We start from the raw sequence: 14,757 nt of genomic DNA on the forward strand, positions 1-14,757 counted from the left end.
GGTTCACCGGGGGAAGGAGACCAAAGCCCTGAGGTAAGTGGGAAAGCGGGATACCGGGAGGAAGCACAGGCAGGAAGGTCTGTGAGGGGAGGGCTCCTGCCTCATACTGGGAATGAGGGGCGATCAACAGGTTATCTCAAGTGCTTATATACAAATGCACAAAGCCTTGGAAACAAGCAGGGAGAACTGGAGGTCCTGGTGATGTCAAGGAATTATGACGTGATTGGAATAACAGAGACTTGGTGGGATAACTCACATGACTGGAGTACAGTCATGGATGGTTATAAACTGTTCAGGAAGGACAGGCAGGGCAGAAAAGGTGGGGGAGTAGCACTGTATGTAAGGGAGCAGTATGACTGCTCAGAGCTCCGGTACGAAACTGTGGAAAAACCTGAGTGTCTCTGGATTAAGTTTAGAAGTGTGTGCAACAAGAGTGATGTCATGGTGGGAGTCTGCTATAGACCACCGGACCAGGGGGATGAGGTGGATGAGGCTTTCTTCCGGCAACTCACGGAAGCTACTAGATCGCATGCCCTGATTCTCATGGGTGACTTTAATTTTCCTGATATCTGCTGGGAGAGCAATACAGCGGTGCATAGACAATCCAGGAAGTTTTTGGAAAGCGTAGGGGACAATTTCCTGGTGCAAGTGCTAGGGGAGCCAACTAGGGGGAGCGCTTTTCTTGACCTGCTGCTCACAAACCGGGTAGAATTAGTGGGGGAAGCAAAAGTGGATGGGAATCTGGGAGGCAGTGACCATGAGTTGGTTGAGTTCAGGATCCTGACGCAGGGAAGAAAGGTAAGCAGCAGGATACGGACCCTGGACTTCAGGAAAGCAGACTTTGACTCCCTCAGGGAACAGATGGCCAGGATCCCCTGGGGGACTAACATGAAAGGGAAGGGAGTCCAGGAGAGCTGGCTGTATTTCAAGGAATCCCTGTTGAGGTTACAGGGACAAACCATCCCGATGAGTCGAAAGAATAGTAAATATGGCAGGCGACCAGCTTGGCTTAATGGTGAAATCCTAGCGGATCTTAAACATAAAAAAGAAGCTTACAAGAAGTGGAAGCTTGGACATATGACCAGGGAAGAGTATAAAAATATTGCTCGGGCATGTAGGAAAGATATCAGGAGGGCCAAATCGCACCTGGAGCTGCAGCTAGCAAGAGATGTCAAGAGTAACAAGAAGGGTTTCTTCAGGTATGTTGGCAACAAGAAGAAAGCCAAGGAAAGTGTGGGCCCCTTACTGAATGAGGGAGGCAAGCTAGTGACAGAGGATGTGGAAAAAGCTAATGTACTCAATGCTTTTTTTGCCTCTGTTTTCACTAACAAGGTCAGCTCCCAGACTGCTGTGCTGGGCAACACAAAATGGGGAAGAGATGGCCAGCCCTCTGTAGAGATAGAGGTGGTTAGGGACTATTTAGAAAAGCTGGACGTGCACAAGTCCATGGGGCCGGACGAATTGCATCCGAGAGTGCTGAAGGAATTGGCGGCTGTGATTGCAGAGCCCTTGGCCATTATCTTTGAAAACTCGTGGCGAACGGGGGAAGTCCCGGATGACTGGAAAAAGGCTAATGTAGTGCCCATCTTTAAAAAAGGGAAGAAGGAGGATCCTGGGAACTACAGGCCGGTCAGCCTCACCTCAGTCCCTGGAAAAATCATGGAGCAGGTCCTCAAAGAATCAATCCTGAAGCACTTAGAGGAGAGGAAAGTGATCAGGAACAGTCAGCATGGATTCACCAAGGGAAGGTCATGCCTGACTAATCTAATCGCCTTTTATGATGAGATTACTGGTTCTGTGGATGAAGGGAAAGCAGTGGATGTATTGTTTCTTGACTTTAGCAAAGCTTTTGACACGGTCTCCCACAGCATTCTTGTCAGCAAGTTAAGGAAGTATGGGCTGGATGAATGCACTATAAGGTGGGTAGAAAGCTGGCTAGATTGTCGGCTCAACGGGTAGTGATCAATGGCTCCATGTCTAGTTGGCAGCCGGTGTCAAGTGGAGTGCCCCAGGGGTCGGTCCTGGGGCCCGTTTTGTTCAATATCTTCATAAATGATCTGGAGGATGGTGTGGATTGCACTCTCAGCAAATTTGCGGATGATACTAAACTGGGAGGAGTGGTAGATACGCTGGAGGGGAGGGATAGGATACAGAAGGACCTAGACAAATTGGAGGATTGGGCCAAAAGAAATCTAATGAGGTTCAATAAGGATAAATGCAGGGTCCTGCACTTAGGATGGAAGAATCCAATGCACCGCTACAGACTAGGGACCGAATGGCTCGGCAGCAGTTCTGCGGAAAAGGACCTAGGGGTGACAGTGGACGAGAAGCTGGATATGAGTCAGCAGTGTGCCCTTGTTGCCAAGAAGGCCAATGGCATTTTGGGTTGTATAAGTAGGGGCATAGCGAGCAGATCGAGGGACGTGATCGTTCCCCTCTATTCGACACTGGTGAGGCCTCATCTGGAGTACTGTGTCCAGTTTTGGGCCCCACACTACAGGAAGGATGTGGATAAATTGGAAAGAGTACAACGAAGGGCAACGAAAATGATTAGGGGTCTAGAGCACATGACTTATGAGGAGAGGCTGAGGGAGCTGGGATTGTTTAGTCTGCAGAAGAGAAGAATGAGGGGGGATTTGATAGCTGCTTTCAACTACCTGAAAGGGGGTTTCAAAGAGGATGGCTCTAGACTGTTCTCAATGGTAGCAGATGACAGAACGAGGAGTAATGGTCTCAAGTTGCAATGGGGGAGGTTTAGATTGGATATTAGGAAAAACTTTTTCACTAAGAGGGTGGTGAAACACTGGAATGCGTTACCTAGGGAGGTGGTAGAATCTCCTTCCTTAGAGGTTTTTAAGGTCAGGCTTGACAAAGCCCTAGCTGGGATGATTTAACTGGGACTTGGTCCTGCTTTGAGCAGGGGGTTGGACTAGATGACCTTCTGGGGTCCCTTCCAACCCTGATATTCTATGATTCTATGATAATAATTTCAGAAAGTTTATTCTGTACTCAATGGGTCCTGTTTCCAGGTTCACACTGTGGCATGGAAATATGGGAGAGTATCATAGAATCCCAGGACTGGAAGGGACCAGGCTGGAGAGGTTTTCTCCTCCAGCCCTCTGCACTCATGGAAGGACTAAGTATTATCTTCTAGATCCTCCCTGACAGGTGTTTGTATAGCCTGCTTTTAAAAATCTCCAAGGATGGAGATTCCACAACCTCTCTATCCACCTATCTGTATGTGTCCACCTTGGATGTGGAAGGTGAAATTAACATACCCTGCCTAACTTTGATTTGAGCTTGCTAGCTAGCAACCTCATCTTGAGTTCTTTACAGCACTTGCCCAACCCCAGCCTATATTAATATCACTTTCACTCGAAGTAAATATAAATCTCTCCCTCTGGTCCAGCACACAGTACACAACCCAGATGAGCGAGGTAAGAGGCAACTCTCCATGGTCTGATCCCACCATCTCTCTTCCAAATTCCTAGGGGGGTCGAATTCAGATACTCACATAATGTCAGCAATGAAATCACTCCCCTCAGGAGAGACATTTCCTGGGGAAGAGACTGTGACTCCGCTCTCAAGGCCTTTAGTATCAGCTCAGTGAGAATTGACAGAGGGAGTCCGAGACATTGAAATCACAAGAGACAAGCTCATGAATGAAAAGCGAGAGCAGGCACCCAACTGGAGAGGTGAGGTTTGTCTGAGAGTTGATTGGGCCTCTCCCTCAGTTGGTGTAATTGCCAAAGCTCCATTGGAGTCATTCTGGTACATTTGTGTGCATTAAATCGTGACAAAGGGGATGGGACACAATCCTAGGACATCCTCAATATTTTTTTCTCCCATATTAAAATTAAAAGCAAGAAGGGTGATCTTCTGCTTATGGTCCTGGTCTTAAACTCCTGAGATCTAGGCGGTCAGTTCCTGGCTTTAACACTGTGTCTCTGTGAGATCTTGGACAAGTCTTTAATCTCGGAATCAAATTTGCTTAAGAGTAAAATTTTCAGAAGCCGCCTTAGTTACTTAAGAACCTAGCTCCCATTTTAAAGAGTGATTGAGTGCTGGATGGATGGAGGGACTGATTGGTCATGCCTCACTTAATACACTGGACAATAATAAAAGGAAATTTTAAAATACACCTAGATCTGGCTGTGTGTCCTGCTAGTTCCTAATGGTAGGGTTTGGATGTCCAAGACCCATTAAATAGTCAATGAGGAGTAAGCATCCAAATCCTTCAGCCAGCTTTGAGAAATCCCAGCTTTAATGTGAGATTAAACTATCTGGAGAAAGGGGGGGGTGTGTATGTGTGTGTGTTTTTCTATTCTATTCAGGCTCCTCTCTCACGCTCATCACTGTAGACCTTCAGCAATTACAGGGGGTTCTCTTCTTTCCAAATTGGTGTTTTCACCCCGAAAGCACTTTAGCTCTGTGGGGGCAGGGACAAAATCTCTCTCTGTAAAAGGAAAGTTACCGGACGTCTATGTAATTTGTCAGTGTTGAGTGTATCTCTCATGCCTTCTTTCTATGAACCTGTATGTCTTGATCTAAAATCAGTACCTTCACGCTTTTTACCATTCCGTCCCTCCCTTATGGGAGGAGATCTCCACAAATACATCCACAAACTGCCTAATTGTTGTCTTTCAAACCCCTCCTTCAAACTCTGCTGTTCTGCGCTGCCTACACAAAATTCTGCGGAGACCACTGCTTATCATGTTGACCAGTATGTGTGTCTCTTGTTGTGCTCCCGTTCTGTCTATCAATATCCACTTGTCTCTTGGATTGTAAACTCCCTGGGGGAAGAGACCATGCGTTTGTTCTGTCTGGAGAAAGCCTATGGTCCATGACTTGGCTCCCAGGTGCTCAGGTAATTCAAAGATCACGTTATTGTTAGTAATAAAAGTGATACCTTCCCCAAACGAGTCTTAATAGAATGCATCTGCTGCAAGGATTTCTGCGAGTCAATCCATTTTACTGGAAATATTTTCTCTCTCACTAACAGAAGTTGGTCCAGTAAAAGATTCTCCCTCACCCACCAAGATACTACAGGCTCAATGGAACTTGGGGTAAGCTTAGCAGAGTATAGGCGGCGTATATCCATAGATAAGGTAACGTCGAAATACGAGGAATAGTGCTTGCTCTATACGAGTGAATAGGAACTGCTCGCTAGCAGCATGAGCAAAATTGTAGCCTGATAGACAATTGGAGAGACAAGGTGTGGTGAGGTGATGTCTTCTACTGGACCCACTTCTGCTGGTGAGAGACACAAACTTTCTAACTTACACGAAGCTCTCCTTCAGGTAAGCTCCAAAGATGGTCTCTCACACCAGCAGAAGTTGATCCAGTCAAAAATATGACCTCAGCCCCATCAGGACTCCATAATATCCTGGACCCAACACTGCGTGTATCAGGTGATACAGTAGCGTCCTCTTGTGGGCAAAGAAACCAACTGAAGGGGGAAAAAGAAAAGGAGTACTTGTGGCACCTTAGAGACTAACAAATTTATTAGAGCATAAGCTTTCGTGAGCTACAGCTCACTTCATCGGATGCATTTGGTGGAAAAAACAGAGGAGAGATTTATATACACACACACAGAGAACATGAAACAATGGGTTTATCATACACACTGTAAGGAGAGTGATCACTTAAGATAAGCCATCACCAACAGCAGGGGGGGGGAAGGAGGAAAACCTTTCATGGTGACAAGCAGGTAGGCTAATTCCAGCAGTTAACAAGAATATCAGAGGAACAGTGGGGGGTGGGGTGGGAGGGAGAAATACCATGGGGAAATAGTTTTACTTTGTGTAATGACTCATCCATTCCCAGTCTCTATTCAAGCCTAAGTTAATTGTATCCAGTTTGCAAATTAATTCCAATTCAGCAGTCTCTCGTTGGAGTCTGTTTTTGAAGCTTTTTTGTTGAAGTATAGCCACTCTTAGGTCTGTGATCGAGTGACCAGAGAGATTGAAGTGTTCTCCAACTGGTTTTTGAATGTTATAATTCTTGACGTCTGATTTGTGTCCATTCATTCTTTTACGTAGAGACTGTCCAGTTTGGCCAATGTACATGGCAGAGGGGCATTGCTGGCACATGATGGCATATATCACATTGGTAGATGCGCAGGTGAACGAGCCTCTGATAGTGTGGCTGATGTGATTAGGCCCTATGATGGTGTCCCCTGAATAGATATGTGGACAGAGTTGGCAACGGGCTTTGTTGCAAGGATAGGTTCCTGGGTTAGTGGTTCTGTTGTGTGGTGTGTGGTTGCTGGTGAGTATTTGCTTCAGATTGGGGGCTGTCTGTAAGCAAGGACTGGTCTGTCTCCCAAGATCTGAGAGAGCGATGGCTCGTCCTTCAGGATAGGTTGTAGATCCTTGATGATGCGTTGGAGGGGTTTTAGTTGGGGGCTGAAGGTGATGGCTAGTGGCGTTCTGTTGTTTTCTTTGTTGGGCCTGTCCTGTAGTAGGTGACTTCTGGGTATTCTTCTGGCTCTGTCAATCTGTTTCTTCACTTCAGCAGGTGGGTATTGTAGTTGTAGGAATGCATGATAGAGATCTTGTAGGTGTTTGTCTCTGTCTGAGGGGTTGGAGCAAATGCGGTTATATCGTAGCGCTTGGCTGTAGACAATGGATCGAGTGGTATGATCTGGATGAAAGCTAGAGGCATGTAGGTAGGAATAGCGGTCAGTAGGTTTCCGATATAGGGTGGTGTTTATGTGACCATCGCTTATTAGCACCGTAGTGTCCAGGAAGTGGATCTCTTGTGTGGACTGGTCCAGGCTGAGGTTGATGGTGGGATGGAAATTGTTGAAATCATGGTGGAATTCCTCAGAGCTTCTTTTCCATGGGTCCAGATGATGAAGATGTCATCAATGTAGTGCAAGTAGAGTAGGGGCATTAGGGGACGAGAGCTGAGGAAGCGTTGTTCTAAGTCAGCCATAAAAATGTTGGCATACTGTGGGGCCATGCGGGTACCCATCGCAGTGCCGCTGATTTGAAGGTATACATTGTCACCAAATGTGAAATAGTTATGGGTCAGGACAAAGTCACAAAGTTCTGCCACCAGGTTAGCCGTGACAGTATCGGGGATACTGTTCCTGACGGCTTGTAGTCCATCTTTGTGTGGAGTGTTGGTGTAGAGGCTTCTACATCCATAGTGGCCAGGATGGTGTTTTTAGGAAGATCACCAATGGACTGTAGTTTCCTCAGGAAATCGGTGGTGTCTCGAAGATAGCTGGGAGTGCTGGTAACGAAGGGCCTGAGGAGGGAGTCTACATAGCCAGACAATCCTGCTGTCAGGGTGCCAATGCCTGAGATGATGGGGCATCCAGGATTTCCAGGTTTATGGATCTCGATTCAGGGGGGACTCTTTCCTTCTTACAGATTTCCCAACCGTTCTCTCTGAGGTTACTATAGAACTTTGTGTGTTTGCACTGAATTCGGAGTTAACGAATATGGGAGTTAAAAGGGTTTACACCGTTTGCCTGAATCATTCAGAAGCTCCGTTCATATGGTGAGGTGAGGGTTTTATTTAAAAACAACAACCACCACTGCAGACAGAAAGTTGTGCTGTGTCTGAAAGACAGAAATTGCAGACAGCTGGTGTTTCTCCTTGTTCACCGGACTAGAAAGAAGTGTTATTCCCCTCCCCTCCCTTTTTAGACTCTGAAAGGAGCGGATCCTTTTTCTTGCTTCACGAGATGGAAGAAACTCTCTCCTTAACTCACCCAGCCAAGAAACGCTGCTGCCACCCCTGCTCAGGGCTGGTGTGAGATATTGCGCGGGGGCCGCCCCTGGCTGTCACGCTGTGTCGCTCAGAGCCCAGTAATACACCACTATGTCTGCCAGCCGCACCCTGCGGAACTCAAAGACACTGGAAGCTTTGTCCTGAGCGATGTATAAAATGCCGTCCGCTTCGGTGCTGGGAGTCTCTTCTCTGCCAAAAGCCGCGGTGCCTGGCTGGGGAAGTAGCGGTACCACATTATCTTCTCGGTAGTCACTTTAGGGCGACTGCAAGAGAGGTTCAATTTCTCTCCCTCCAACGCCTCTGCGGAGAAGGGCTGCTGGATCTCCGCTCTGCCCAGGGCACCTCGGAAAGAAAGGAAGGAAGAGAATTAATTTCATGTGAGTGCGGACATCTAAAGTTCCTTAGGACTCAATTCCCTTCTCCCTGCCCGCCTCCTTTCTGTGTGAATCGCACTGGTGCTTTTAAAAAGAGCGAGAGAGGGAGAGAGACTTTTCTCCGGACATCTAGGGGCAAAAGACATTTAATTGCAGGCCTGTGCAAAATCTAAAGTCCTGTAGCGATAAATACGCATCTCGACCCTTCTCCTGCCAGCTACCTCTCTCTCATCTGCTCACCACGCCGGCTACCAAGGGGAAAAGTACATTCAGATCAGCTGATTCCAGTCTTCTGTACTTGCTCCTGGTTCCACTGTCAAGTCAGGGCTAGGGACAAGGAACTACACAACAACCTAGCAAGGGCAGTGACACGAAATCTTCAAACTCACTTAGCACCGAGGCTGTTAACGCAGCTGCGATCCAACCTGAAGCCATGACGAGGGTTCAGGGGATCTGGCTCTCATGAAGGTTCCCTAATCCAGAGTTTAACCATTTCAGAAAATGATGGTGAATGTCATGAAATCAGGAAAGACCACAGCAGGGTGTCGATGGACATTGAGACCAGCAGAGAATTCTCCAGAGAGAGGCTCTGGAAAGTTTCCAAGAGGTACTTATTAATCCTCTGCCACAGATTCCAAGGGATGGCAGCCTTTTTAGTTCCCCCATTGTAAAAAACTGCACCATGTCATTTAGCAGTCACTGGAGCTGAAACCAAAAAAGTACATAGCTGAGCTGCATATAGACTGGGTTGAAAGCTGCAAGCATACTGTAGTTGTGCCCTGGTTTCCCTGCTTACCCGCAGCAGAGAGATGTCAGCCAGAAGGTTGGCCACCCATGAAAAAGCATGTGATAATTTTAGAATGAGTTCCCCGCAAAGCTGCCCTGCAAGCTGTGACCATTTTGTCCATATGCACAACTGCCCTCCCTCCATTCCCGACACTCACCATGATTGGGGTGCTTGTGGACAGGGCTTTGGAGCGGAGCCCACGGAGCAGCTCTGGAGCAATGGAGCTGCAGATTTTTGCCTGGAGCTGGAGCAGAGCCACAGCACAGTTCCAAAGCCCTGCTCGTGGAGCTGTGTGCCTGCCTAGAGTCAGTGAGAAAGTGATAGCTACTAGTTGCAAAAGGCCCTTGTTACTGAAATGTTTCATTTGTTTGCTGGAATGTAACAGTCCCTCTTCTGTGAATTGTCCACAGCAGCTGAGACCTTGAGGAACACACCACGCACCCCTGCTGACCGGCTTCGGCAGATAAGGAAGAAGCTGAGACGCAGCAAAGACGACCTGTTCAGAGGTGCTGCATCACTCTGACACGCAGACCAGGGAACGCAAAGAGTGCTGGGAAGCCGACAGTGAGGACAGAAAAGAGAATGTAGCGTTTGCTAGGCAAGCGACAGAGCGGATGATAGAAGTGATGGAGGATCAGACAGGGATGCTCAAGTCTTTGATCCAGCTGCAGACTGAGCAGATCCATGGTCGACCTCCACGGCAGCACTTGCACATGCACAATCTTTGCCAACCCCACCCCCCTCTGTGCCCACACATTCCTCTTCACTCCACAGCCCTCCTGGTTTCCCCATCGCTCCACCGCCTCTCACAGCTTGGACAGTGATAGATGGAGCTACACACACTTGGGAGGTTTTACCCTTTTTAACAATAAATAATGGCTAAGGTTTTTAATGGTAACCAGCATTTTTTTCTGTGTTCTTCTAAAATGTATAGCAATCCATTCAGTCTCGGGAGCAGACTTCTAAAGCATTTTGTTGCATGGATCTTGGGCCCCAAAACTGTACATAGATGCACCAGGGAAGCAACTCCAAAGCAGACATGTGTTAGTGTCCCTCATTGTCAAAGTGGTTCCTCAAAGCCTCTCTGATGTTAATAGCAACCCTCTGGGCTCCTCTGACAGCCCTAGCATCTGGCTGCTCAAACTGTGCCGCCAAGTGCTCTGCCTCAGTGCTCCACACCCAAGCAAACCTTTCACCCTTAGATTCACACAGTTTATGCAAAGTGCAGCCTGTGGCTATGACCATGGGAATATTATCCTCAGTAAGGTCTAGCCTGCCACTGAGACACCTCGAGCGAGCTTTCAAATGGCCAAAGGAACATTTGATTACCATGTGGCACCTGCTCAGTCTGTTATTAAAATGCTCTTGCTGTTGTCCAGGTGCCCTGTGTACGGTTTCATGAGCCAGGACTGTTAAGGGGTAAGATGGGTCTCCCCGAATTACTATCAGGATTTCCAAATCCGCCACTTTGATCTTGTGGTCTGGAAAGAAAGTCCCCACCTGTAACTTTCTGTACAGGCCATTGTTCCTGAAGATGCGTGTGTCATGCACCTTTCCAGACCAGCCTGAACTGATCTCTGTGAAATGTCCATGGTGATCCACAAGTGCCTGCAACACCATGGAGAAGTATCTCTTCCTATTGATGTACTCTGAGGCAAGGTGGTCTGGTGCTAAAATTGGAATGTGTGTGCCATCAATCACCCCATCACAATTAGGAAAACCCATCTCTGCAAAGTTTCAGAGTAGCAGCCATGTTTGTCTGTATTCGCAAAAAGAAAAGGAGTACTTGTGGCACCTTAGCGACTAACAAATTTATCTGAGCATAAGTTTTCGTGAGTTACAGCTCCCTTCATCAGATGCAAAGCCATCCACTATGTCATGCACGTTTCCCAGAGTCACAGGCTTCTGCAGCAAGATGTGATTTATTGCCCTGCACACTTGGAGTAATACAACCCCAACAGTGGACTTCACCACTCCAAATAGATTTGCAACTGAGTGGTAGCAGTCTGGATTCGCCGTCTCCCACACAGCGATTGCAACATGCTTCTCTACTGAAAGGGCAGCTCTCAGTCTGCTGTCCTTGCATCACAAGTTGAGGGCCAGCTCAGCACATAGCTCCAGGAAAGTTGCTTTATGCATCCTAAAGTTCTGTATCCACTGGTCTTCATCCCACACCTGCATGACAATGCGATCCCACTAATCAGTGCTTGTTTCCCTAGCTCAGAAGTGACGGTCTACCATATGCAGCTGCTCTGTGAATACCACTGATAAGTCGCGGCTGTCCATATCACACTCGGGTGCCTGCGATTCATCCTCTGTCAGTAACACTGCTGCCATGAGAAAAGGAGTACTTGTGGCACCTTAGAGACTAACAAATTTATTAGAGCATAAGCTTTCGTGAGCTACAGCTCACTTCATCGGATGCATACTGCTGCCATGCATGGTGTCCTCACGACAGCTAACAGCGCATAGGAGAGAAGTGCGGGATCCGTCCTCTCTCACTGCAGATGCTGGTGCACACTACAAAGACTGACAGTTGGAAAAATGGTGCAAAAGGAAGCTAGAAACCCTTGGAGGGCTGAGACACAAAGCGGTGCATGATGGAACATTTTGCCCGTCCCAGGATGCACTGCGCTCCCTTTCCGCCTTCCCACAACACCAAGCAACAGATGGTGTCACTAGGCACTGAGGGATACATACCCACATTGCATTGTTCACACTGCGGACAATGGTGCCCTGAATGTGGACATGATCTGGCGACAAAGGTAGCAAAGATAGATTAGCTTTGGAGACTTTGCTTTTGTCGATTTTTTCGTCTCGGCATTAGTTTCATGGACAAAACTTGGTAGCATAGACAAGCTCTGAGACGGAGAATGTTACTCAATATAGCTGTGACTATAACAGCGGAGAGCCAAATTGGAGCCGTCCTTGGATTGAATGGTTCATTGATTAAACAGAGCTAATTTCCCAATCCCGCAAGAATTGATTTGTCTTCTTGGCTAGTAGCTCCAATGTAGGGAAGGCAAAAATTCTGTCCAATAAAAGGTGCCTTAAAATGAATCTTGTATCTCTGAGTAGCAGCTCTCGGAACAGCAGGAACCCAGCGTCACAGGAGTGAGTCTCTCTGCTCTGCAAATCCTCCTCAATGGTGCTGTCAGAAATGCGAGAGTCAGAAGGGGAAAGAGGACTAGGTTGGTGTCAGGGGCGGGCAGAGAGCAGGGGATGGAAGAACGGGCTGTTACCTGTATTATTTATTTAGCAGCACACCGCCACCGAGCGGCAAAGTGTGTTCACAAATCGAAGATGGTGAAGCAGATTTTCTTACACCTTTGCCAGTAAACCAAACTTTAGTTCCCAATACAGACAGAGAGTGAGTATTTGTCTGATGCAAGAGGTGAGGAAGGTCTTCTGAAGACTGTCTGTGTATATTGGGCAGGGGAAGATTTCTGAAGTGCGCAGTGCCAGTTCTTCTCCTATAATATGTGAACTTTTCCACTGTGATCATGGTAGCGCTCGTGTGTTTATTTGTTCAGTTTCAGTGATATTGAACTGTCTGGTTGCACCTTTCTTAGATAGCAGAGCAGGGGGGAGCTCTCACCAGAGTTGCTCATGGGGGTGGGGATTCATGTGTTCTGGTCTTTCCTGAGTTCACCTTACTTCGTGATTCATGACAGTCACCATCCGTTCAGAAATGGCAACACTCCGGGTTACGGAAAAAAAGACAAAAGACAGAGACCTAAAGAGGTAGGGAGTTTGTGTGAGTGTGTGAGAGAGAATTTATACATCCTTTCCAATTTCAGTGTTTTCAAACTTCTCCCCTTTTGCCCTCCGCGCCGACGCCAGTGTCTGCATCCCTGCTGCTGCGCACAGACCCTGCGCAGTTTTTGCTCAGCTCCCCTGTCGGTCCGTGTCACTGTGTCTTTCCCGGCGCAGTAATAGGTCGCGGAGTCGCTCACTTCGCCGGACGGTTTCCACAGCTGGAAGGATTTGTGCTTTTTCTCATGGATGGCATTGAACCCTTTTCTGATCCCTTCATCCGAGTCCTCGCTTCCCGGGTCCCTCAGGAAGAGCCTGGGGTGGGGGGGCTGGTTGGAGTCCTGAACGTACCAGAAGAGGTAAGGAAACCCAGAAATCTGATATGTGCAGTTAAGAAGCACCGGATCCCCTTGAGAGATGAAAACGCTGCCGTCAGTTTGAGTCACTGAGTCTGCTCCATAGATGCCTTCTGTGGAAGAACAGAGCGGAACAGACACACTCAGATATAATAGAATCTGAGATGATACTCTCCGAGATAACATGCATGTAACCGATACAAACAATGCAGCAAAACACGATGAACGCACATACAATAAAAATGTGGCAGATTAACAAAGAGGTAATAGAAACAAAGTCTGCACTGAGAGACCATGCAAGCATAAAGGGTTGCAATCAGCATCATAATATTTAGACTCCGATATAATAGAGAATATTGACACTCAGAGATAATAAAACACAATATAAGCAATTTGATATAAAAGGTATATAATCGTTATACTCGGATAATAGAAAGAGAGCAATGACCCTTATAGACAATACAAACATAGATACAACCGGATATAATACAAGCACTTCGTGATCATGGGCATTGAAACAAATTTAAATTATGAAGTCAGGATAAACACATGGTTCGATAGAATGTAACAAAGCTGAGAACTAGAATCTTACTCAGAATAGCTATGACTATAACGGCGGAGAGCCAAATTGAAGCCATCCTTGAGTTGAAGGAGTCTTGACTAAAGAGAGTTAATTTCTTAATCCGGCAAGAATTGATTTGTCTTCTTGGCTAGTAGCCCAAACTTAGAAAAGGCAAGAATTTTGTCCTATAAATTGCCTTACAATTTAATGTTCTATCTCTGAGCAGGAGCTGTCAGTTGTCGGAATAGCCTGAACCCATCTTCACAAGAGTGATTCTCTCTGCTCTATAAACCTTTCTCAATGGTACTGTCAGAAATTGGACATTCTGAAGGGCAAAGGGGGTCAGGCTGCTGTCAGGGGCGGGCAGAGAGCAGGGAACAGAAACATGCTGTTACTTGTATTATTTGCCTAGCATCACACCGCCCCCGCGTGGGAAAATGTGATCGCAAATGGGAAATGGTTGCAGCTGATTTTCTTACACCTTTGCCAGTAAAGCAGCGTTTCTTACGGAGATAGTGAGTATTTTTCTGATGCAAGAGGTGAGGATGGTTTTCTAAATACTGTCTATGTATCTGAGAAAGTAAGCAATATTTAAGTAATTGCATGCTGTAACACTTTTGTATTTTTATGTTTGATATTGTAAGCAAGTAGTTTTTAAGTGAGGTGAAACTTCAGGTAGGCAAGACAAATCAGACTCCTGAAATGGGTACAGTAGTCTGGAAAGGTGGAGAGCCACTGTCCTATAGACTATGAACTTCTTCACTGCCATCATGCTGGAGTTCGTATGTTTATTGGTTTCGTTTTAGTGATATTAAACTCCCTAGTTGCATTTTCCTTCAAGAATGGGGCTGGGGTAGTTTTCACCAGAGCTGTTCATGAGAGGGTGGATGTGTTCAGGTCTTCACTGATTTTAACTTACTTGGTGATTCATGACATTCACCATCATTTCTGCGATGGTAACACTCCGGATTAGGGAAAGGACCTAGAGCACAAGTGTGTGCGCCTTGTGTGTGTGCGTGAGGCAGATGTCTGTTCCAAGTTCAGTGTTTTCAGACTTCCCGCCTGCTGCCCCTAAGTCGCCCCCAGTCCCCAGAGCCCGCATCCCCGCTGTTCTGCGCAGACCCTTGCCGGGTTTTGCTCAGCAGCATCAGGTCGGTGTCTGGCTCACGGCGCAGT

General features: G+C 47.1%; 1 gene segment (V, D, J or C); it reads right to left on the reverse strand.

Annotated features, from left to right (window-relative positions):
• Positions 1 to 9,267: 9,267 nt before the first annotated feature.
• Positions 9,268 to 13,905, reverse strand: LOC119841710. The segment is given in 3 exon segments: positions 9,268 to 9,426; positions 12,780 to 13,132; positions 13,612 to 13,905. Coding segments are annotated over 3 exon segments (558 nt in total).
• Between the last annotated feature and the right edge of the window lie 852 nt (positions 13,906 to 14,757).

Source organism: Dermochelys coriacea, chromosome 13, assembly GCF_009764565.3.
Source record: "Dermochelys coriacea isolate rDerCor1 chromosome 13, rDerCor1.pri.v4, whole genome shotgun sequence".
Classification (NCBI taxonomy): domain Eukaryota; kingdom Metazoa; phylum Chordata; order Testudines; family Dermochelyidae; genus Dermochelys; species Dermochelys coriacea.